General features: G+C 37.1%; 1 protein-coding gene across 1 annotated transcript; it reads left to right on the top strand.

Annotated features, from left to right (window-relative positions):
- Positions 1–574: 574 nt before the first annotated feature.
- Positions 575–19,667, top strand: MYBL1 (MYB proto-oncogene like 1). The gene is made up of 15 exons (XM_018079760.3): positions 575–678; positions 804–875; positions 3,717–3,809; positions 4,282–4,502; positions 6,155–6,338; positions 6,566–6,640; positions 8,118–8,222; positions 9,449–9,682; positions 9,995–10,366; positions 11,160–11,302; positions 11,544–11,658; positions 14,101–14,217; positions 14,304–14,408; positions 16,389–16,514; positions 18,324–19,667. The coding sequence occupies exons 1-15, from the start codon at positions 601–603 to the stop codon at positions 18,450–18,452; spliced, it is 2,169 nt and encodes a 722-aa protein (XP_017935249.2). The 5' UTR covers positions 575–600; the 3' UTR covers positions 18,453–19,667.
- Positions 19,668–25,555: the final 5,888 nt, after the last annotated feature.

Genomic DNA, 25,555 nt, shown 5'->3' on the forward strand with positions numbered 1-25,555 from the left:
TGCCTGCCCCTCTGGCTCTGCACTTTGAGGCTCAGCACTGATGCCATAGTTATTTCTTGTTGGAATGTACCTGTCTTCAGAGATTTGCATCTAAGGCCTGTAACACTGAGGCAACACTTTTAGTGAAGTCAGGAGCCCACTTAAAATCTCAAGTTAACACTTATTCGACACTCTTGTGTTTGTTGTTTTAGTTACGGAGGTGGATCATAATTGTGTTTTGCAGATTAGCAAACCAGTCTATTTTATAAGCTCATTTGTGTAAAATAAAGATTCACAAATGTGTTACAAAGCCATGAATCTTAAAAAGTAGATTTTATTTAATATTTAAGTCTTGACTCAGAATGAGTTATCTGCCCATATCGTAGTCTGTGGCCTTGAAATTAAAATAAATTCTGTTCCTTTGACACGGTGAAATGCTGGGGGTAGGTCTTATGATCATGCAAATCCTGTATGTGATTTTAGAACAATATGTACATATTTGAAAAAAGCAGAGGTACTTAGGGGGAGAAAAAGATTATTCAGAGGTATTTCAAACTCTGTTTTGATCTTCTTCACTCTTCTGTTGTACTCTGCAGTGAGGAAGATGATGACTTTCAGTATATGGATCATGACTATGAAGTACCACAGCAAAAGGGTTTGAAGAAGATATGTAGCAAGGTGAAATGGACACGTGAAGAGGTAATACTTTTTTTTGGCTTTAGTTTCATTCCTACATGATCTTGTTAGCTCATGAAATATGTTATTATTTAGCATTGTATTGGGACAGCATGTAACATTTATTGGCTGAGGTTATGTCTTAACAGGATGAAAGGCTAAAGAAGCTGGTGGAACAAAATGGTACAGATGATTGGGCTTTCATTGCTAGTCATCTACAAGTAAGTTGAACCTCTGTTTCAGTTAAGTTCTCTTGATGTTTATCTGGTTATATGTCTAGTTTGGAAATGGGGTGAAATAGAAATCAGAAGCATGTAACAATAAAAACTATGTTAGAGAATGCTTCTAGAATAGACTTGAGACCTAGCTCAGACCTCGGAGAACCTTATTGGCTCAGGCTCTAACGCTGGTCTGAAATGATCAAAAGTAGTTGATGCCTTTGGTTCTCACTTGCTATTTGTTTTTATTATGGAATATATTCCTGTTTCTTACTGGTTACATTACTTCTGGTGATCACATCTACAGTTCACAGGTTGCTTCTGAAGCAGTTAGGAGAGTGGATTGCGTCTGAAAGATTGCTGGAAAGGAGTGGGATCCATTTCTTAAACACCATAGGAAAAGGGGGGGGGATTTTTTTTTAAATTATTTTTTTGGGTTTTGTTTGGTTTTTTTTTTTTACAGTGATGACTGCTTCCCCAACATACCTAAATCTTTCCACCTGATGATATCTTCAGTTATTACAAATGGAACCTTAGCAGGTGTCATGGAAATTTCCTACTGACACTTAAAATTTCTTGTTCTGTTCAAATGGTCAGGTGGAATGAGTAAAAGAGCTGTTGGTTCAAACATTTATGTTTCTTCAGCTATATGAGAGGCACTGGTAGAAAGCACCTACAACTAGAATTGATGATGTTTGTTTCTCTTCTGAACAAATGTTATAAAATGCCTACTGTGAAAACATGGCTAGAATCTAAGGCTGAAATCACTGCCTGGAAGTGGTATTGAATATTCAAATATTAGAAATTAAAAATGGCATCCCCTCACACCTTTGAGGTTCTTACAATACTGTGTGGGATGATACGGTTGTATGAAATTCCTGTGTGCTAAACGTAGACTTGAATTCCAAACGCGGAACAACTGTAACTTTTCATTGTTCTCATCATATTTGTGCAACTGTGATGCTTCTGATTTTTTTTTCCAGGTGGCAAAGTATAGATATCAGGGAATAAAGTCAAAGCTTCTAAATTTAAGGAGTGCATAAGCAAATCAGTATTCCTTATATGTGCATTATCCCCTTCTAAAAATCAATGAAGTGATTGAATGGCAGAGGAGAATGTGATAATATCAAAAAGCTTGTGTATTAAACTGTTTGAAAATACAGTGTTTGGTGATATGGATCTGCAGGTGTAGTATGGAGGTGCATTTTAATAAAAAGTTCTTCAGATGTAAACAAATGCTTCTGGAGACAAGAAAGCTATTGTTCAGCAGGTTGCCCACTGCAGAATCGTTAATGTTGGAAGGAACTTTTCAAGATCATCTGGTTCACAGCCCCTGGTCAAGCAAGGTCAGCTGGAGCAGGCTACCCAGGACAATGTCCTTTTGGGTTTTGAATATCTCCATGGATGGAGACTTCACAGCCTCTTTAGGTGACCTGTTGCAGTGTTCAAAAGCCAAATAATAGAGGCAAGCATAATTAGCACTTAGTTACTGATGGTCTTTTGCTAGGAAAACCAAGTGTATCTTCAATTACTAGCATGTAAAGGCCCTCAAACTTCTGTGTTTTCAAAGCCTCATTTGGGCACAAGTAAACCTTCCCTCTGTTCTGCCCCCAAAAAGTGAAAATGGCTTCAAGGTGACTTTCAAGAGAGGGAACACAATTGCCTTTAATTTTTGCAGCTAAGGCAGTCTGAAATGATTTTATTGTTTCATCCTATCATTTGTTTTGCTCTTCTCCCAAAAATATATTATGGCTTCAGAAATGTCTGGAAGGTAAAAACACTAAAAGGCTACAATTTAATTTTTTTTTCCCCTCAAAATGGGAACAACCATTCTGTATTGAGTCTGTCTTTTACAGCTTGTCTTCACCAGGAAATGTTTTTTAACAAACTAGTGTACTTTTAATCATACAGTTACTACTTGTGATTAACTTGAAGGTATTGTGATCAGTATAATTTCAGATATTAGTGTTTTGGGTGTTTTTTCTGGTCTGGCAGATTGCTGCTTGGTTAACTTCACTTTAGCATGGTAACACCTTTACTTGTAGACAAGCCCAACAAAACCTTGCAATTGGTACTTGCTGTCCAAGAACTTGCAGTGAAGCGAGTAAATAATCATGTCCCACTGTTAAAAAAGGAATGCTAGTATGCTGTGCTGGGGCAGGCTCTTACCTGCATATTTCTGAGGATTGGACCAAGCCTTTCCTGCAGACAGTTTTTAGGAAGCTAAGTGAAAGCTTACTTCTCTTTCATAACTGGGAACAATATTTCAAAAGATCCTTAGTGAAGCTACAGAAAAGCACCATCTGTCCTGACCGGCAAAAGCAGTGTTGTTTAATTAGTATGTGTTAACTAAACTTGATATAAATCTGTTTTCCTTAACACTGTAGTAAAGAACTGAGAATATGTTCATCTGAGACTTGGAAAAAGGTTTATTCTTTTATTTGAAAGAAAAAGTATTTCCTTAAAAAAATTCTCTCCTTATTTAAGTTGTAGATAATGTCAAAAGTATATCAACCACAAAGTTCAGAGAAAGTGTGGAGTAATGAGGACAAAAATAATTCTAAATTTTTCTCTAAAGAAGAGTAAGTTCTGAATTTAATTATCAAGTAAGTACATTGAAGTAATTTGATTAGAGCTTCATGCAAGGCTGTTTTTTCTGGAGAAAAGTTTTTATAAGGAAATGGAAGAAGAAACAATAAAGGAGAATTTAGCTATTATACTTAGAACAAAGGTCTAAATAAGCATTTTAATTTGAAATAAGCTAATAATTCTGGCTAGAAAGTACTTACATATTTATATATTCTAAAGTTTAACAGCTACACTGATCTTCTAAAACTATTTCAGAATCGTTCAGATTTTCAGTGCCAGCATCGATGGCAGAAGGTACTAAACCCAGAATTGATTAAAGGTCCCTGGACTAAAGAAGAAGATCAGAGGGTAATGAAAACTAATTGAAACTCTACTCTTTTACTGTAATAAAACTGCCATATGACTGCTAAGAATCTGCACTTTTTCTTAAGGTTCGTTCCCACAGAGTTGATGTCTGGTGGGTCTTGTGACATGGATACTTACATTGGGATGTGTGAGAAGATAAAAAACTGTAGCTGCTTTTAAGTAGATGGAATGTCAGCTTATGCAATGGGCAACAGAAAGAAGACTTACAAATGAATGTTTTCATCAGTGTATATTTATATTCTAAACACAAAGAATTTAGAGTTAATAAGTAATTTTTTGATTTCTTGAAAAATCATTTTTAACCCCCCAAGTCATTTTCTGCCTCCTTAGGTCTAATATCATATCAAGATGATTATTATAGTGCTATTCTATAATGTGAGTTTATCAGTGTTCTCAGTCTTTGATTAGGTAAACTAGGTTTTGGAATTGTAATGTGCTTTCATCTATGTTCCAGGTTATTGAATTAGTTCAGAAGTATGGTCCAAAGCGCTGGTCTCTAATTGCAAAACACCTGAAAGGAAGAATAGGCAAGCAGTGCAGAGAGAGATGGCATAACCATCTCAATCCTGAGGTAAAAAAGTCTTCGTGGACAGAAGAAGAGGACAGAATAATCTATGAAGCTCACAAACGTTTGGGAAACCGATGGGCTGAAATAGCCAAACTTCTTCCTGGAAGGTGCTTTGCAACTCTGTTTTTGTTAAATATTGTAGTATGAAAAGTGGTCATCTCACTACCCTTTCCAATGTAACTTATTAGTTAGAGAGCATCTGTTGAAACTTACACCACAACATGTTTATCTTGATAGATACTAAAAATTTTTAAGATCTTTTGCATTTGATTATGCATTTTTAAAAAACCATAAAACCAATAAAAAACCTCTAATGCTTTGCAGGTACCTTCAAAATCACTTAAAAAGCCTCTGCAATCGAGCTGAAGAGAGTTAACTGCAAGTAATAATGCAGGAATGATTTGATATCAAACTTGATGACAAAATGCCTTCATTAATATGCATTTCAGGGTGACTTTCTTGGTTTAAGATCAGAATTATTTTTTTTGTGTGTGTGTAACACTTGTTGAACTGGACACTTGTAAAAGAAAATATTAGTAATTTGTAGAAGTCCAGACTTAGGAGTCATGCATTGCAAAGCTAGTTGATCACCATGAAGTCTCTAAGTTAAGAATGAATTGTATGCATTGTACTCCTTATATTTGTTTCAAGTCTGATTAGCAATTTCTATGGTTGTGGAAAAGAAAATTTTAGTGTATAAAGAGTTTAATGAAATAATGCTTTTACCTTGTACTGTTAATTGAATTTCAATGTTAAGCTGTCCCTTTCTGAATTCAGTTTGTGTGTTCAGAGGTGTCTGTCTAGCTGTGCCTAAGGAATGTCAGCATTTGTTATGTTAGTGGAATAAAATATGTGTGTTTAGAATTTTTGATTAAGTACACAATCCATGACTCCCAGAAAATCCTTTGGAGGAGTGAGAACTGATTGCATCTAAGTAGAATTTCAGAGAGGGAAGATGAGTTTGACAGAGGAATTCCTAGTTCACTGACTTGTTTGTTATAAATAAATCTTAGATGACTCTTAGTTGAAGATGGTAGAGATCCTAGACCTAGAAGATTTTTAGAGTCTAACACTAGTGGGATGAAAAAGGGGAATACTTCTTGGAGTCAAGCTTAAATGAAGAATGGGACTTTAAGCAATTTTTGTTTCTGTATACCTCTTTCTAAGGCTAGGAATAATATTGCTAGTATTTTAGACTGTAATGCAGTTATATTCCACTCTTCCCTAAATGCTTCTCTAGTGTTAAAAGTGATTTCAGCCTGCTTGTCAAAATGCCATGGTTGCTTCTCCCCATACAAGATGAAGGGCACAAAGAGTAGTAACATGTTCTTCCACAAAGCTGCACATAAAACACAGAGCTGGGATTGCAGACTGTCACATTTTCAGAAGAGATGTCTTCTAGTGGCAAACACTAGCCAAAGTGCCCTTATTACGCTCTGGAACCCCAGAGTGATTGTCTTACATTCCAAGTATCCAATAAAAAAGGTTCTCGCCCATGATAACAGTCAGAACCAAGGCTTTCTCTTTTGCTGCTTTTAATTTCTTGCAGACTTGAAGTTTAGTAGAAGGAAGTTTTTAGAAGAGTAGCCTTCTAGTAATTATGCCAAAACCACCACTGATAATAGAACTTTCAGTCTAACTGCTGGAGCTTTCTGGATTTGTGGCTTCAGATTAACCTACTCTACAAACCCTGTAAATTATGTCATATATTAAATTTTAAGATGCAGAAACCAGTCACTGTTTTACACTTTCATTTTAGGACTGATAATTCAATTAAAAATCACTGGAATTCAACAATGCGGAGAAAAGTGGAACAGGAAGGATATTTGCAAAGTGTTATAAAGTCTGAAAGCACTAGTTCTTCTGAACTTCAGCCCCAACCTTGTCTGACTATGGAACACTTGCACACTCAGAATCAATTTTATATGCCTGTTCAGACGCATGTAAGTTCAAAATTCAGAGTAATAAGTATTTCCAAGTTTCAAATAATTTGTTTGGTTTGGAACAAGAAATAAATCTGAAATACTGAAGATGGGTTGAATATTTTTTGTGATTTTTATGGAAACTTAGGATTTGTAAACCATAATAAATAGTTTACAGACAATAAACTAGAGATAATTTTATAGCCTCCTTTTGTTGAGGGTCTGTAAAATGTTTTATGTCTTTTCAGATTCCAGCATATCAGTATGCCTCACCAGAAGGCAACTGTCTAGAACATGCTCCATCATCTTCCAACATAGTTCAGGTAAATTTGTTAACAGGCTTCATAAATTAAAGAGAATTTACTGCATATTATACAGTAAAATGAAGAGTTTAAAAACCTCTATCTTCAATATATCTGTTAGTCTATCATTCACCTAAATTTATATCAGTTCCTCTATAATTAGGTTTGCTGGCATCATTGGTATTTCTAGATAGGAAAAATGGAGCTCTCTATATTTCCCAGAAACATGATGTTTGGCCTTATTTCTGACAGAAATATGACTTAAAACTTGTTAAATCATGAGGTTAAAATTGTGACCTGTTAGTATTACCACCTTATGAGACATTTAAGGCAGGACTGTACTACTTATATATATGTAATAAATATATCTGAAAAACTGTCAGTTAAAATTATTTACTGTGACTTACAGTTCTGACTGTGCTTTTTTGTTCTCAATAGCTTTTATTTCCTTCTCAGTGATAAATGTCTTTCAATCAGTTGAAGGTGCTCTTTTGCAGCATTCTAAATGCTGAAGTATTGAGGAACTTTAAAACAAATAAAAATTGGATATGTTATTTCCTTTTGCTTCTTTGGGCTTGCTTGGAATATATCTGAAGTTCCTCGCATGTTGCAGACTGAATGTAGATCTTTGCTTCTGGTATGACTCCTTGGAAGAACTTTTGCAACTTTAGAATTAGTAAAAAAAATTATTTTGACACAGGGAATAATGCATGTTTTGTTTGTGCTAGATGTGTTAGAGGCATTCTGCAGAGCTCTTTACCTAACCTGAAGTTTTCCTGTGCAGGTCATCTGTTTCATGTTGCATTTTCTTCCCTGATTCGGTGTAAGAATACAAGTCACAACAAAGCCTCATATGGCCTTTGACATTATGGATTGCTATACACAGGAAAATATGATACTTTGTGCTTCTGGAAGTACTCTCTAAACTCAGGATTATGACTAGTTTTGAAACTCTTGGCATATATCCTTACTTACCTGTTTATAACAGTAATGGAAAGTGTTAAGGAGGTTAAAAACAAACGAACCAACCAAAGCCAATTAGTTAATTTTCTTTTCTGATAGTAGTGGTAGGACTGCCTGTGTAGACACTCTGCAAATGCTAACTTGAAACACTTTCTTACACACTTAATGAGGATAAATAACTCAAAACTTTAGAAAGCACACAAAATCATGAGCACATATTCCAATGTGCCAACATTGTTGGTTCTATTAACATAGAACATAGCTATAGCACACTGACCATTTACAGGCCATGTTAGAAATGTGTTAAAATACTACCTTGTATACCGCTATAACATCAGATCCATCTCCTGGTAATTGGAGTTGTTTTGCTTGTGAGTGACTACTGTACTACAAAATATGATACAACTTGAACAACTCAGTTCCCTTTATGTGTGGATTCCTGTTAAAAATACAGCTATGTTGTAATGTAGAATTTTTACTGTGAAGGGGTAGTGGAAGTGGAAAATAGTAATGCTTTCTTTCTTAAATTTTTCAGCAGCCATTTATTGATGATGATCCTGATAAAGAAAAGAAAATAAAGGAACTCGAATTGCTACTTATGTCAGCAGAGACTGAAATCAGAAGAAAACAAATGTCTTCTGTAAGGACTGTAAATATTTGATATGCATTACTGAGATTAATCTTCAGCAATTGGTTGTTTGGTTTAGTGTGTTTTTTTCACCTGACCTAAAATCAAACCTATGGCTATTGAGTTGTAAACCAAATCTATATATTAGGACTGAGACAACTTATTTTTAGTGCAGTTTTAACCTTTTAAACTGTGAAGACAGTAGAAATGTGACCAGCAGTTTGACAGTTGTTCCTAAGACCCAGGATTTTAATCCTCTTCAAGAGATAACACATTTGATATCCCTGCCGTTCAGTTTTATAGATTAGCAATGTTGATAATCTGCTCAACAGAGGCAGGTGAAAAATACATAGGCTTTGCCCTATTTAATTTCAAAATGTCCTGTAGATTATAATTTTATATTATATATTATATTTGTATTATATATTTAGGTATTATATATTATAATACCTAATATCTACATTTGGACATGACTAACAGTAAATAAGCAGACATTGTACTCAATTTATGCATAAATTCAGTGGAATTAGGGTAACTTGCAGATGACAGTCATTGATTTCCTCAAAAGGCTGTGAACATCAGGCACCTGACCAACCCATCCATATTGATTGCTAATTTAGATTACAGGTGAACTTCCAGTTTTATGTGGTGGAGCTATCACTGACATTCTTTTGAAACAGTGGAATGCTCTGCTTATCTAGTGGAATCTGTTTTGCTTCTAGATTTCCAGTGAAAATTAAAATCTGTTTCTTGAGTACTAAGCAGTCTCCTAAAATGGGATAACCATTTAGAAGCTAAGTAAACTATTAATGCAGAATTTGCCCTAAAAAAATCGGATCAAACAAGAAGTATTTCGCATTCTACAAACATCTTGAAATATACCTGTGTTCTCTAGTGAAGATTACTTCATAATATACTGGTGTTCAGGTATACAGAAAACTTGGATCAGAGATGGCTTCTAATGCAACCCATAATTATCTAAGTTATAAGCATGTATGAGATATGAATGAGAGGTAACATAAAAACCTTACACGATTTGAAAATGTTGTGTATGTTAATGTAAGGAGAAGACTAACTGCATTAATTGAAACACATTATTAGTATTTGAAAATGCAAAAATTAATACTTATGCGTAGTCTTCCCACACTACTTTTTTTTTCCTGCCCTGCAGTCACATAATTTACTCTTTTCAACCTTGAAGTTGAGTAAGATTAATGTATTTCCTCATAACTTTTTAGCAAGCTGGAAGCTTACCTTGTTGGTCTGGAAGTTTTGTCATGGAGGATTGTATGCCTAATACACTAAGTAGCCTTGAGGAACAAACAAGTGATTTCTACAGCATGGATGAGGCTCGCATCACACCTGTTCAGCAGAATTCACCACCTAAGTATTTGGGTGTTGAAGCAAATAGAATGTTAACACCTCTACAAACCATTCCAGAATTTGCAGAGACACTAGATCTTATGGAAATTGTAAGTTTGTATTTCTTCTTAAAAAGAAGTGTTTATTTAGGAATATCAACTTACAGAGTATGTGTAAAATACTCTTAAAATTACCTTATTTTGTACTTGTCTGTAGTTTCAGCCATATCAAATGTTTTATCGCTGTTTAAACATAATTATTTTTTAAAATATTCAGTGTTTTAGGATTGTATGAAAGTTACAGGGAGAATAATTCAGTATATGGCTTCTGGAGGTAGAGAGCTGATAGACTGGCTTGGACATTGTGAAATAACCTTGAATAAGCATGCTAGTGTTTTGAGTATTTTGTATCTTGCCTCATAGGATCCGGTAGCGTGGAGTGATGTCACCTGTTTTGAGCTTTCAGAAGCTGTTGTATCTCCTGTCAAGTCAGCTCCAGTAAAACTCATGCGGCTTCAACACAATGAAGGAGCTCCTGAGTGCCAGTATAATGTTGGCGTTATGCTTGATGGCAAAAACCACAGCAGTAGCATCAGTGGTGACGAAGAAACCGTTTTTTCAACAACCTCAAACTTAACTAAGTTCAGCAATCCACCTGCTATCCTAAGAAAGAAAAAGAGATTGCGTGTTGGGCAATCACCAGTTAGTGATCTGAATGATGGCTTGTGTAATGATGCTGTCAATGTTGCACTAAAGCGTACACCAGTGAAAACACTACCGTTTTCTCCATCACAGGTGAGTTTATTTTTAAATATGGATGACTTTGAGGACTGCAGTGAGCAAGTTATAAATTATAAGTAGTTTCTTCCCTAGTCATATGTTGTAGCCTAAACAAATATGTCAAAAACTTTTTAAAACATCTGCATAAGGGTAAATATATTAAGAATAAACCATAAATCGTTAAATAAACCTATTTCCTCTGTTTTTAAGAGTGATGAGGGAGGGCGGCAGCAGCAGCGACCAACTTGTGTCTGAGCTCACACTTTCTCATGCAAATAGTTGTTGATAGAGACTTTTTGTCTCTGTGACCTAATTAAACAGTAGGGATTTTAAGGGGAAAATCAAGGTTTCAGCAATAAATGTTTCTTCTCCCAGGCAACCAGCAGTAGGATAAGAGGGCATGTCTTAAGCTCTGCCAGGGGAGGTTTAGGTTGGATACTAGGAAAAAATTTTTTACAGAGAGAGTATTCAGACATTGGAATGGGCTGCCCAGGGAGTTGGTGGATTCACCGTCCCTGGAGGTTTTTAGGATGAGACTGGATGTGGCACTTAGGGCCATGGTCTACTAGCCATGGCGGTGTTGGATCAAGGGTTGGACTTGATGATCTCGGAGGTCTTTTCCAACCTGGTTGATTCTGTGATTCTGTGAAATGTCTTCTAGTGTAAGTCAAAAATAATGTGTTTGGGTTTGTCAGTAAAAGCCTTTCAGATGTATGCGTATAATTTTGGGTTTTTTTTTACTGTTCAGTACAATGGTAAGGCTTTATCCTATAAGGTTTGTTAGGTTTTTTTCCTCTCTTTTTCTTAGTTTTTCAACACTTGCTCTGGAAGTGAACAATTTAACTTTGAAAATCCTGCATTTACGTCGACTCCAATCTGTGGGCAGAAAGTTCTTATTACAACTCCTCTACACAAGGAAATGACACCACAAGATCAAAAGGAAAATGTGGGGTAGGATTATTACATTAAACGTCTGGTGGTGTTGCTCAAATGAAAACAAATATTGTCAAAATCCAATTAAAGTTTAATACACCTGGGGTAATACTATGGTGATCTTAATACTTTGAGATTCATAGCGGTGATATCTGTTGTGCAAATTAAGGTATTTTAAAATGTTTTTAGATTAATTTTATTACATTACTAATGATAAAATATTAAAATGCATGTATGAACACTTTTCTATGCTTGATAGTTTTAGAACTCCCACAATGAGAAGATCTCTTTTGGGTTCAACACCAAGGACACCAACTCCTTTTAAAAATGCTTTGGCTGCTCAGGAAAAAAAGTATGGTCCTCTCAGACTTATGGTATGTGATGATGCTATTTATTTTCTTCTTTGTTGAAGTCTAAATTCCCTCTTGGTTTTGAGGTACTGTAAGTCTCAGTGTTATCTTAAAAAGCATTTTCTAACTGCTGTTGTTTCAGTTACTTGCCTTATTATCCTAGAATGTCAATCAAAAATGCTTCAGATTTGTTTGTTAGACTCATATCCTTCAGTGTAGTATGGAGGCATTTTCTTCTTGAATGGTAATTTGGTATATATAGTCCATAATTACATACATAGTAATCTTAAATGCATTGGTTTCATATTTGTGAGTTGTTTTAAATTTGTCTAGCCTTGCTAACACTCTACCTCTTATAAGATAGTGTCATGTTAAAGGGGCAGAAAAGAAGAATTTTCTGTCCAACCTGTATTAATTTATTTTTTGTCTATCAGTGTCCCTTTTAATGTCTAATACAGTCTGTTAGCGTCTCCTTAGGTGAGACCCTTCGCTTAACAGATTCACGTCACTTCATAGAGATAGAGAAACCCCTCAGCAAGTTTATCCTGTGAGTTATTTCGTCATCGACGAAACTGTCAGCACCTAAAACCAGACTCACTTTAACAGCTCACGAATTAACACATTTGTTAATACAAATTTGTGACAATTTATAGGGTTTGTGTTGTCTGGAATAGGGTTTAACTGCAAGAACACATTTAAACCATGTAGTAATAATAATAAAGCAAGGTATAAGCATACACTCTAAAGCAAAGCAACTTACTAAGAATACTATGAAACAAAAGTAAGCTCTAGTTATTTAGAAGCAAGTAATTAGCATGCATAAGATACGTCTCACCTTCCAGGCATCCCCAGGAGTGGAAGGAGAAAGACTAGCTCATCAGCCGTCTCTCGCAGTGTTGATGGAACTTCTCCCCCGTTTTTTCTTATGTCCAATCTCTTTTTATAACCTTTTTCTTAGACAGTTTGAGTGGCAATACACTAATTTTGGGGTGATAGACAAATGACATAGGCCCAAAGTTTGTTTTCCTGTGTTCCCTTTGGCAAGATGTTTGCAAAAAAAGTCCAGTGTTACCTTCATATCACTCTTCTCTCTTATTGGTTTCTGGAAATGCCTTCCCAGGTGTTGGGGTCTTCCAGGAAACCATCAGGAGTTTTTTTTCTCCTTGTGTATAACCTTATGTATCACCTTACAGGTGGTTACATAATTGTCTGAGATTTTAATTTGAATACTTTAGCATTCTGTTTCGTCCAAGAAAAATTGTAAGTGAGAGAGAATGGGTGTGGGTCCTCTAACTGAGTAATCTAGTGAGAGCAAGCTGCTGTAGATGAGTATGACTGACCTCATTATTTTAAAAGTTTGACTTGAAAAACTGCATTATGTTTGAATCCTCTGGACTATGTAAGAGCTGAGTTGTTTTCTGGCTTTTGTTCTTCTGCAGTGCTAGGACTAAAACTAGATGTTCACCACAGTATGGTAAACTTGAGTGACATCTGTAATTTTTTCATCCTAAATCCAAAAATCTTAGTATAGCAGTTCACGACCCTCTGATTCTTCTGGCTGTCACAGGAGATTTTTTTTTGTAGTTATTGACTATGGATAATGTTACTTTTTTGCTTGTTTGTTTGTTCCAAATGAATTCAATTTTTGTTCTCTTCCTAGCCTAGCTAAGGTATGTTAATGCGTAATAACTTTTGGAATTCAGTAGACATATGCTTTTCAAGTTCTGAAAAAATTCCAGCCAATATATATTGACTACTTCTTTTCTGCAAACACAGAAGGCAGCTCAGACTTTGCCACAGGGTTTGGCACCATCTGTGTTACCCTATAGATTCACAGTCCCTCACTATGCAAATGGAGTGGTTTGGCATTCCTGTTTCTGTCCACTGTTAACCTCCTGTTCAAAATCAAATTTTGAGGGCTTAAGGGAATGCTTCTCCTGTTGGTACACAAAGGAGCCATCTGTATGGCTTCTGTGAAATTCTGCACTGTATTTAGAACGATCAGTTATGCAAAGATTTGTGTTAAAATTGATATAAATTCCTTTCCCAACAAGTCATACATTCCTGGTACAGTTTTTTAGTACCGTATGCATGTATTATGTATATATGTGTTTATATAGGTATTTAGTATATATAAAGTATTTTTACCCCTTCTGTCAGTGGATAACCATTACTAATAAATGCAAACAAATAGTTTGTCTTCTTCAATGCTACCTTGCATTTTTAAGGCATGTATATCTTTTATCTGGCTATAAATAATGTGGAGTAAAATTAACTTTAAAAAATCTCCATAGCTGTGAAATGTAGCCCTGAAGTTTTTAATTACAGTAGCTTAAATCTTTTCATCTGCTGCTGTATTTTGCAAGATCTCTTTTCTAGCCTACATTAGCTGAACATAGGATGTGGTAAAAACTAACAACTAATAGACTTCCTGTATTTTCTTTTTCAATTTTAATTAACGTTTAGTCACAACCACTTGCCTTCTCGGAGGAAGACATTAGGGAAGTTTTGAAAGAGGAAACTGGAACAGATATATTTCCCAAGGAGGAAGATGACACTGTGTATAAAAGCTGCAAGCAGGAGGTAACATGACAATAATAATTTCAAATAGAAAATAACTGCTTTTAAATAATATTTTACAATTTTCCTCTGCAAAATGTTTATTTCAGCACAACTCTTCTAAAAAAGTCAGAAAATCACTGGTCCTAGATTCACAGGAAAAAGAAGAAGTTGGTGCCCAGCGCTTCACAGAAGATAATAGTTTAGATGTACAGGTAAGTATTAAACTACTGAAGAGCAGCACTGGCAGCAGTATTAATGTGGAACTGTGTGTCTTTTGTTCTGTGAACTAAAATACAGGTTTTGGATTAAGGCTAGATTCATATATCTAGAAAGTGAAAATCACATTTAGTTTGAAATACTATTTTAAATACTTAAGAAATACTTGAACATTGGGCTTGAATTCACACGTGACTTCTTTCTTCCAGGACTTCAGAGTAGGACTGGTAAAGTAATGTGAATGCTTTGCAGGTTTGGTACTGCAGCTGTTCCCATGCTGATTACTTATAAATTTTAGCATACACAGCATGTGGAAGCTCTGTAATATACGAGGAGATGACACTTGCTCCTGTGCTTTGCATACTTGACAGTCTGGCAGATATGTTCTGAAGATACCTAATTGCATATTAGGCAGCATGTTTGTCCTGCTTCATATAGTGCAATATTTTAAGAAATACCAAGCATGTAAAAGATGAGGTTTGTGTGCTACCTCTGCCTGAAGGAATTTGAATACTTCTGCCTCAGCAACCAAGACATGAAGATAGGGGGCTGATGGTCCTTCTTTCCTTTAAAAAGTAACTCAATGTTTTGAATGATTGAATAGATTAATCTTTAGTATTGTAGTTTGTAGGAAAACTTTAGTCTACTTCTTAAATTAATGTATGTATGTTTTTAATTCTGATTAAGAGTGATTCTTGATTAGGTACAAGACTATATTCGAGGTAGGAGCCAAAGTCCTTCAAAAGAATGCTTAAGGTGCTTGAGTCATACTGCTTTCTGATTATTGTAGCTGGTTTCCTGAATTCCCTTCCTAAATGCCTTTGTAGACTCTGTGCCAAGCCTAGGTATCTGCTTGGGTGTTGGGTGCTCTGCCACCTAGTGGGAATTCCCCACTTCCCTGAGAACATCTCTCTTAAGAGGAGCAGCAGTGCTACAGCCCTTCCAACCACAAACAAATTGCCTGGTGTTTTCTTAGTTATGTCTTGTTGTGACAACAATGTATTGTGCATCACCAGTGTCCAGGGTATTAAGCTAAAACCAAGATACACTATGATGTTGTGGTCTATTAAAAGCAGAGGACTGGGGAAAAATTCCTTTTCCTCCATTTTCACGAGGAATGCTGTGCAACAGGAACATGCAGTCTTAGCAAGAGAGATAGTGGTAGTATCTGATTTTAAAAGGAAAAAGGTACCAATCCTTAGGGAGAAATGGTGCATCCGTGTGACAATAATTTAGGATTAACGTCTAAGGTAGAATAAATACTTAAAGATGGTTTAAGTTTATTGGGGTGTTTTTGTAAGCAAACAAGTACTTATGCCACTGTTACTTCATCTAATTTTGCTCTTTAAAATTGCCATATACCTTTCTTATGCTTTGGTATACTGAAGCTGGATTAATTTCTTTTTATTTCCATAGACATTATCAGCATATAAAACTCTTCTGGAAAAATCCATCCAGTGCTTATTTCAGTTCTTAAAGCAGTTCCTCTCCCTGAAACTGATGCAATCTTATGTTTTCCACTCCAGTCTCCTTCTCCTGACTTTCACAAGAGCTGTGCTAGAAGTGAATTACAAGCTTTTTTCTTTAAAACTGTTCTGTAGTTACCACTTTATCAAGTTCTTGTTCTTAACAAAATGTTATCAGCTGTAGTGTGGCTTTAGAGTAAAGAAGCCATCTACTCAGTAATACCTAAATCATACTAGCAGCTGCTTGTTGTACTATGCTTAGTATTGACTGTGGACCCTGCTATGCTAGTTCTTCATATACTGTTCATCACTTTTTCTCTTCAGATTCTTTCCTAGGGTTTTTCTGATAGTATTTACTTTGTTTACATTTTGGCTTCTCTGAACACAGCAGTCGAAATCTTTCTGTATTAAATACTAATTATTATTCCTGTTCCCTACCTTTTTTTTTGTCAATAGTCAAAAAATGCATATACCACATCTTTATTAATGACACCATTGTTGGAAATACAGGACAACAGATGTAACCTGACATCAGAAAAACAGGATACAAATCCAGCAGACAAAGCAAATGCAGTAATTAAGAAGAAACTGAATGCATGTGCTTCAAAAAATGTCAAAATGGAGAAAGCTCTTCAGGTCTGGATGCAAAGAATTCTGTTAGCTCTGTTAGCAGGTTAACAAAGAATTTTTTTGTTGTTTTGTTTCTGTCTTGCCCGAATGTCTAGAATTGTTCAAATCAGTGATCGAGTTCCCATCAGTGTTTCCATGATCCTCATTTCTTGTAAGTTGGTTATTTGTCCACAAAGTTCATAGCTAAGTTCTCTAAATACAACCCTGATGTTTCACTGAGTGGTCTCTAAGATTTATATGTGGGGAGGAAAAAACAGGATAGGGGAAACCTACAAAACAGGTCTGGGTACCCAAGACTAGGAGTTAAAAAAACTTGACCTGGTGCAAACTAAACCTCTACAGCACTTAAGCTTCTCAAATTTGGCTGATGCTTACTTCAGAATAAACCCAGTGGGATTCATTAAGCAGAGTTCATCCACAGATTCTATTTGGTAAATGTTCTTGTAACATGCCCGTTCTTGTACCTCTGTATATTTTCCATACTGGTAAAACCATGGAAGCTAGTTTTCCCTCTGTGTGTCTTGATCACCAGCTTTAGGAAACGATTCTTTGACCTGACTTTGTACCAGTTCCAGTTTTTCCCATAGGGAGTTAATGTATAAAGTTTTTGTGTCTTTTTAGAATATCTACAGCTCTGTATTAATGAAAAAAAATCCCCAAAAAAAGACAGGCCACCTGGAGCCTGATCTTCCCTGTCCTACTTAATTGCTTTTCCGATGATATTTTTAAGTATAGAGACAACAGTATTACTTTCTGATCTTTTCTTATGAAAAGGAAGAACGAAGTTCATTTAATGGTGATATTAAAATAAAGAAATAAAAAAAAGGATTAACTGCTATGAATTGCAGCAAAGGTAAATATATCTATCTGGCCCAGAAGTATGCTCTTTAGAATACTAAAAGGGGAGCTTAGTCATACTATACTCACAAATGTTTTCATTGAACCATCTTTTTCTTTTTTTCTCTCTCCCCAGAGAAATTCCCACTCAGTTTTGTGGCCTCTCTAGCCCCAAGTCCCTTCCATGAATCAAGTTCTGCTAAATTTATAGAGGAACTCAAACAGCTCATTTTCTCCATAAATATATATAGAGAACCGATCGTTTGGATCAGTTTCTAGCTCAGTGTGGGAGGAAGAGGATCTTGCATTCTTCACCATGCTACAATCTGCTAGTGTCAGGTCCAAGTTAGAGCTGCTACAAATCAGCTTGAGATTCAGTAAATCATGCAAAGGTGCAAGCTTTGCTTCATGGAAGAAGCAGGACTAGTGGCTCAATTATTCTTCCATTCATCATTTTTATTCCCAATTCCTTTACCGTTTTTAATGTATTCCCAAAAACATCTGACCATTCATCCACAGCCGCCACTTGGTTCAGTAAAGTTCTTCACAGTATTCTTTTTCAGCTGCCAAACCATTTTGCCTTCCTTGGTATCTCCAGACAACTGTCAATAATGGGTTTTTCTGCCTGTTGAACTTAGCACATTTAAAGGGGAAGATATTCAAAGAGAAGATAACTTAATTACCTTCCCTTTTATGTATTGTTGAACTAGTTAGTATCTTCTTAAGAGTGTTTTTCACTTCGTGTGTTAAACCTTGAAGCATAACACAGAATGCACTGCTGGGGAGCTGGATTAAGGGGTAGAGAGGGAGCTTTGTCGCAGTTTTTAGGTATTGTACTATAGAATTGGATCCTTCTCAGTAATATATATTATTGATAGACTTTGATAATTTATTAATACTCTGAAAGGTTGTATGAGAATTGCTCAAGTATTTTAGTTTGTTCTAAGAATCTTTTTAACAGAATTTTATTTTATGCAGCCAAATCGTGACTGGGAAGCAGTTGTTTATGGAAAAACAGAAGACCAGCTTATCATGACTGAGCAAGCGAGGCGATATCTGAGCACATACACAGCTACCAACAGCAATTCGAGATCTCTGATACTGTGATGGTCACTGCAACTGACAGCCATCTCTTTCCATTGACACTGAAACAATGTCGAACGCGATTCCCGTACGATACATGTGAATTAAGTCTTGTCTTTGAGAGAGTCTGCCAAGGGAAACCTTAAAGCTACCTTAAAGCTTCCTTTCTTCTTTTGACTGACAAAGAACAGACATGAAGCTCTTGCATTCTTTACGAAAGGATGTTGCAAACAGTTCTGCAATGAATTGCTTAAATATTAGAAGAGTAATGCCCTACCATAATATAAAGAAGGGGAAAATGCATTGCAGTATTGCCAGCATAGAGCTTCTAGGTCTATTTTTCGTATTTATTCTTTTTACTTGCATTGCATTTTTTATCTGTTAGAGCATTTTCAATATAGAGTAGGTTTATAGGTTGTTACTGGTTTTCAAATGAGCAAGATACATGACTGAATATGCTTTTGCTTATGTAGCATTTTTCTAGTATATAAAGAAACACAACAGAAAGAAGTACAAAGGAAGGATAGAAAGTTGCACTACTAATTTTTTTGGTATGCTGCAAAACAATGGAATTAACTACAGTGTTAAATATATTTATTTGCAAATGGTACTAGAAGTAGGCAAGGGGGGGTGAATTAAGTTTAGTGTAAAGCATCAGTATTTTCTTCATAAATCTCAAAATGAGATGATTGTTGAATGTATTGTACAGTATGTAGGAACAAGGAAAATTTTGTAAATTGGAGAGGATTCTGTTTTTATAATTTATTTCCATTTCAAAGCTTAAATGTAGATATTTATATGTATGCAGGTTGTCTAGAGGCCAATGTTGTTTCCTGTTAAAACAGCTAAAATGAAAAAAGGACAAGTTTAAAATATATGGAATAGCAGAAGAATTACAGTGAAGTGTAAAAATCTATACTGTACGTGTTACATCTATGTAAGGATTGCACTATAGCCCTAAAATCATGTTGGTCTACAACATAATGACAAGGTATACCTGTATTATACAGCAACTGTTCCTGTTCCTTGTTTAAATATATTTAGAAAGAAATGGTGGGGTCTTACATGAGACCCAGGAGTACTTTGTCCTGCATAGGAACTAAAAACTAATGCCTTTTCAATATATATATTTTATTCTTTTTTTTTTTTTTAAAGAAACTTGGCACCTTGGATCTCAAAACAATTGTATCTGCACTTAACTTTGACCATTATATACTGACTAAATGTTTGAAGAGCAAAAAGAACATTCTATTATTTATGAAAAGTCTTTGTCCTATTTAAAGGTATACAGGTCACAACACTTGCTTTAGTTGCCTATTTTAGGTATTTGCACTTATTTTATGTCTTTATTTTGGGTTTTGAAGAAATGTTTTGGTTTGCTTTTGTTGTAGAGATTTTTTACGTAGTTAATTTTGAGCAGGTTATAATGGTGTGCTCTCAACAAATACTGACAGGTAAATAGAACTGTACACTGTAGTTTTAGTTATTTATAATTCAAACACTCTTCCTCTCCACTCCCGGAGGTGCTGCTACAGATAGTGGCAGAATCGGCTTGCTGCTATGAGAGATGGAAAGAGCGAGCATCATATGCACTGTATGTAAAATTACATGATGTCAGGTTCTCTAGTTAACTTTATGAGATCAACCAGTACTATGCAGGGTGTGGAAAGTGTTCCTAACGCTGTAATATCAAAGATGGTAGAGAAGAATTTATTTATGGAGAATTTTAACATGTGATGAGTGGCACAAGGAAGGTAATGGGTTCTTAAACTTTTTTTAAACATCTCAAAGCTTATATAATCCTTGTTTTTAAGAGCTTTTTGATATTGGCTTTGATAGTAGTAGGCACAAACATTTTTAGCAGTTTTTAATTCACATCAAAATTTCAAGGGGGGTGGGAATCCTATATAAGCAAGGGATCAGAAAATGCCCATCATGCCAGGATTACTCCTCACCTATGACAATTTAGTGGAGTCAGTTGGAATTCTTGGCAGTACTAGATTTAGGTGTGCATTACCAGAAGGGATTTAACGGCAACATTCAATGCTGGAGACATCATTTAATTCACAAAAAAGGAAATCAGACATTAAGAGAGAATTAATATCTAGAATCTGGATGGTATATTTCAGTAGAAGTGGTATCACCAAAACTACCTATACCAAGTTTAAGCATAGATTTATGGTAAGTAGTAATAATTTCTGTTGGTATTGGTTGGATCGTTTAGTTAACTCCTACTTTGTTACTTTAGCAGGAAGGTTTTAATCTTTCATATGTCAGGCATCTTATTACTTTTTGAATGTTGTGTGCATTTGCATTTCTTTCACTTGATAGGTAAATTGTACATGCAGCAGCCAAACTTGCATGAAACCTAGATACATATTACTCCATATTTTTCTTCTAAGGTTTGACATAATGTGCAACAAATGCCTTGTTTATCTTAGTTTTTGTTGTACTACAAACTTTACTTTTATATAAGAGAATCTCACAATACAGACCACGTTAATGTCAGAAATAAAGCATCTATGTACCAGGTTACTGTAAGTGTCTTTTATTGAAAACATTTTTATGTGTGTGCTTGTGAAACTGCAAGAGACGTGCCTTTTCGGGACTGGGCAGAGACAGCAGTCATGGGAATCAGTGGGTTACAAAGTGGGATGAAGTCCCCTGGTAATACCTGCTTCAATCCAACTGCATGTAAGCCTGCTTGTATTTGGTTATCAGTTTATATTTGTCTCTCAAAGCTTTAACACAAATACTTACGTATAGAAGACAATTTGAGATGAATGTTCATAGTGTAAAGCTTTTTTTTTAGATTCCTTTCATTTGTAGGGTAGAAGTATTTTGGTATATGTGCCTGAGTCTTGAGAAGTAAATGCAAGTGTAAGCTGTGCAATGTGATTTTATTTTCTCCCCTCCCTTACTAGTTCTCACAAACATGTATTAATTTGAGTTAGTGTTAGACTTAAACTCTCTTATTTTGAGAGAAGCACTGGCATTCGATACAAAATTTGTAATGCTTTTTCCAGTTTTGTGACAAAATATAAATGACAAATAATTAAGGTAATCTGTTGAAGGAAAAAGACAGGAGGGACTAACACAAGTCAGTTCTTCAGAAATAGGTCCTGGTAATTTATGTCCTCTAGCTTTAAGCTGTATAAGCAAACTCTGACTGTTATGGGGGCTTTGCTGGGGATTTGGCTGTCACAGCCAGACCACTGTATGAATAACCTGCAGACCTGCTCATGTTTGCATGTGTAAAGTTTTCCATCACTTGGGACAAGTGAAGTGAACTGACTAGAGCATTTGTTCTTGTGGCTGGCTGCTGATGTCTGAAATCAAGGTGAAATGTAGGTAAAGGAAAGTGAAGTCTAATGATGTGACTGATTCATTTTTCTGTGTTGACTTTACTCAATGAAACAAAGTAGAGTGGATGGACAACCAGTACTGCAAATTTGGTAGTAACTACAACACTAAGTTTCATTATTTGAAAACTCTGGAAGCTTTACTTGTGGATCTGACTTTTACTTGGAAGAAGTGGTCTTAAAGGAATTGATTGGTGAGAATAAGCCCAGTTCCTACTGCTGTTATTTTGATTTTGCATGAGAATAACTACTAGATTTGCACAAAACTAAAACTGATACAATGCTGAAAGCGAATCAAGCTTTGTGAAATGGAGGTTTTAACACTGAATATTAACGAACCACAGTTGCACCATACCTGTGACCAAGGTGACACACAATGCAAACAGCAAAAATTTTGAAACATTGATTCTTGCATTTGTTTTCATGACAAATATTCAGATAAAGGTTCACTACCTAGGCAGAAAGTACAGTGATGTATTCTAATGCTAGACCTCATCCAATTTTTTTTTCATAAGTTTCCTTGACGTTGGATAAGCTGAATCTTTATAGGCTTAAATGCTTACTTTCATGAGGAAGCTGTGGATTACTGTTTCTGTGCCAGCTGAGCCAAAAGATTGGTCCCTCTTGAAGCTGCAGCATGCTGGTCTGTGTGGCTTCCCCTGGAGACAGCCAGCTTAACCCTTGAGTGGGTTGGATTCTTGCCCTGCAGCTGAAGGGAACAATGGGGTCCTTGTAGTTCTGCTAGCGTGATGTGTTGGAGGAACAGGTAAGCCTTGGACACTTATACGCAGTCTTACGTTTCTGTATGAAGAAAAAATCTAAATGCTCATACCCACTATATCGCCTTACTGCTTATGAAGAAACCTCAGTAGTGCAGCTTCTGTTTGCATCTGGAGTAACAGATGTGCAATATAGCATTCTTCAGTATCAGCTTTTATTGGTGGTATGGTTTTCTTTTTTAATTTCATTTTCTCTTCTGCTTCATTGCTGTGTGGGTTTTTTTTGTGAGGTACAGAAGTGAAAGGAGTCCTCTGACAGTGCCTGCTGTTGGGCTGTGTCACCTAGTGATGCAGTTGCTATTGCAGTGGCAGTCCTGTCTACCTGCTATTGCCTTTTACAGAAATTTTGGGTTCTAATTTGGGTTTATTTTTAGAGTCTTCTGGATTATTTACCTGACTTCTGATTTCCTGTGTCATCACACCCTCTGATACAGAGAAGATGGACGTTAATGCCCTTAGCACAAGCAAGATGGGAATGGGCTGTGTCTTGGCTAGCAGTGGTGTATATCTGTAACTGTCCTGTGTTATAGTCTGATGGGAAAGGGTGCTTTTCGCTTTTGGGGAGGGAGAATTCTGCTTGGCTAGCATTTACTTCCTTGCTGACCATTGGCCAGTTACTTGGTCAGAGTTACTCCTTGTAAAAGTGATGTTTGGCTGTTGCACAACCAACAGATCTTTAGAGCACTCTTTAGAGTGTGTTGTGCCGTCCTCTGTGAAGTAGTCCATCCCATAGGTTAAAGAATATTTGCTCAGCTTTCTGAGAGTATCAAGTTCTTACAACAGTAGACATTTTAAAAAATAATAAAAAATAATCAATAGAACAAACCCATAAAGCAAATTTAAAAAAAGCCCAGCACCTCAGAACACTGCTTATTGTGGTCATAAGCAGTGATACTTTGTATCTCAGAAGTCTTTGTAGGAACAGTGTGAATGACATGAGCTGTGCGTACACGTTAGGTGGAAAGAGAGTTTGGAAGAGCAATCAGCTTTGTAAATCAGAGCAGTTGAGGATGTGTTTCCACATACATGTAGGGATGAGTTGTCTTGATGCCCTCATCCTAAAGGTGAGTGGCGTGTGGGCCGACACCGTCCTTGTTCGCCTACTCCTCACGCCGACCGGTGTGTGTTTGTGGCAACTCGGTGCCTGAGAGGGCTCGCCGCGGAACCGGGGCCGGGGCTGCGCCGCGCAGCGAAGGGGAAGCGCGTTAGCTGGGCTGAGCGGGGTCGAATAGCCGGATAAATCAGCCGCCGGCAATTTACAAATGAATGCCACGTTCTCCTCAGCCATACGGAAACAGGGGATCAGCGGTGTCTGGAGGGCCCGTGTCACCAGAAGTAGGCCAGTTTGTGCGTCGTCCTGCGCTGGCAAACGGCCAGGCTTTGTGTGCTCCAGACACCAGATGGGAAGCAATTATGAGTGTGACAAGCGGGTCATCTGGCAGACACTCTGTGGACCTGCTGCCGCATAATTTTTGGCGGGAAGAGAGCTTTTTCTTCCCCCCCCCCCCCCCCCCCCCCCCCCCCCCCCCCCCATCCCCTCCCTTTTTCTTTCTTTTCTTTTTTTTGTTGTTGTTATTGTTAATACAACATCTCCTTTAGCAAACTTGCAGTGACCAGGTATGGAGCATCCTGTGTTTGCTGAGCTGATGCTTCTTTCGTGCCTTGTGGTGAGCACTATATGCTTACCAGAGTGCAAGCATTTTTCCTTGGGCCAACAGTAAGTGATGGTTATGCTTATGTTTGTCTATCCTGTATTTTGCAAGTACTGGCTTGCAGTGCTGGCATGGGTATTTTAGCCACTTGGCAAGCCAGGCTAGGGCAGGAGACTTCCAGCCCTGGACAGGAGAATTAGGGAGCCTGGAAGCTCCTGCAGCATATAGACCTGGTTGTCCAGCAGTGAGAAAGAAACCTAGTAGTCTTCAAAAATTCCCATCTCCTTGTAGGGCCAGGTGGAGGGGGTGGATCTTTTGGCAGCTGGGGCCAAGATGAGACCTTGTCGGTTTGTCCTTTGACCATAGTCACTGGCCTGTAAAAGGGGAGTTTTGCAAGCCCAGACAAATCAGCTTAGCTGGCTCCAGCTGAGTGTGACAATGCAGCCCCTCGGCTAAGAGCCTGTTGCTAATTGCACTGGGCAAATGTGCAAAACATATTACATCTTCCATTGCTTTTGTCTGTCTGGCTGGGGGAAAATGGAAAACGTGGCCTGGGTCACCCAAGGTCGCCCTTTCAGGGCACAATGGAGGCGGCAAAGGACCAAGCAGGCAGAGGGGCTCCATCAGTCCTGGCCTCAGAGAGGAGAGCTGGGGCTGGCTGGCAGCAGGTGCCTCTCTCCCTGCAGAGCTCCTGAGGAGCTCGGTGACAACAGGTGACTCCCTCCCCCAACAATGACTCTGTAGCAAATGTGGATATAAACACATGGCATCTCTGAACCTGAGGTGCTCCCAGCTTGTGCATACAACCCTCTGCAATGTGTCTGTGAATAGCTGAAGAGTTTGAATCCACCTCTGGAAATTGTATTTCAGAAGGGTTTTTAGGCCCACAGCTCCAGTTCAGTTTATGACAGACACTGCCCAGAGTTTTACATCTAGTGTTTCCTGCTGGTAAAGGTTTGCCCAGAAGTCGTCAGGGTCTGTGTCTATAACCACACCCGGCTCTGCGTGTGTTACCATTGTGTTCCTTGCCCTTGGGGAAGGTGGGAGTAAGCATGTGTGTTTCTCTCATTTCCAGCTTTAAAATGAACAGGTAAGAACAGAAATAATGTCCTGAAGAGAATTAGTGTTTGCAAGTGCAATTTCAGGGGAGAAGCACTTGCAGATTCTAATCCTGTTCAGATCCCCACAGTTTGGTGCCAGGCTCTGTGACAAGGGCAGTGTGAGTACCCCAATTCCAAACCCACCTCCTTGTCCCATAGTAACTCAGCTCTGCAGGTGGAAAAGTCAACAGTGGATCTGGCTGTCGGCAGCAATCCTTGTCTACCTCGTTCTTC

This window comes from Manacus vitellinus, unplaced genomic scaffold (genome assembly GCF_001715985.3).
Source record: "Manacus vitellinus isolate BGI_N305 unplaced genomic scaffold, ASM171598v3 scaffold_1_pilon, whole genome shotgun sequence".
Classification (NCBI taxonomy): Eukaryota; Metazoa; Chordata; class Aves; order Passeriformes; family Pipridae; genus Manacus; species Manacus vitellinus.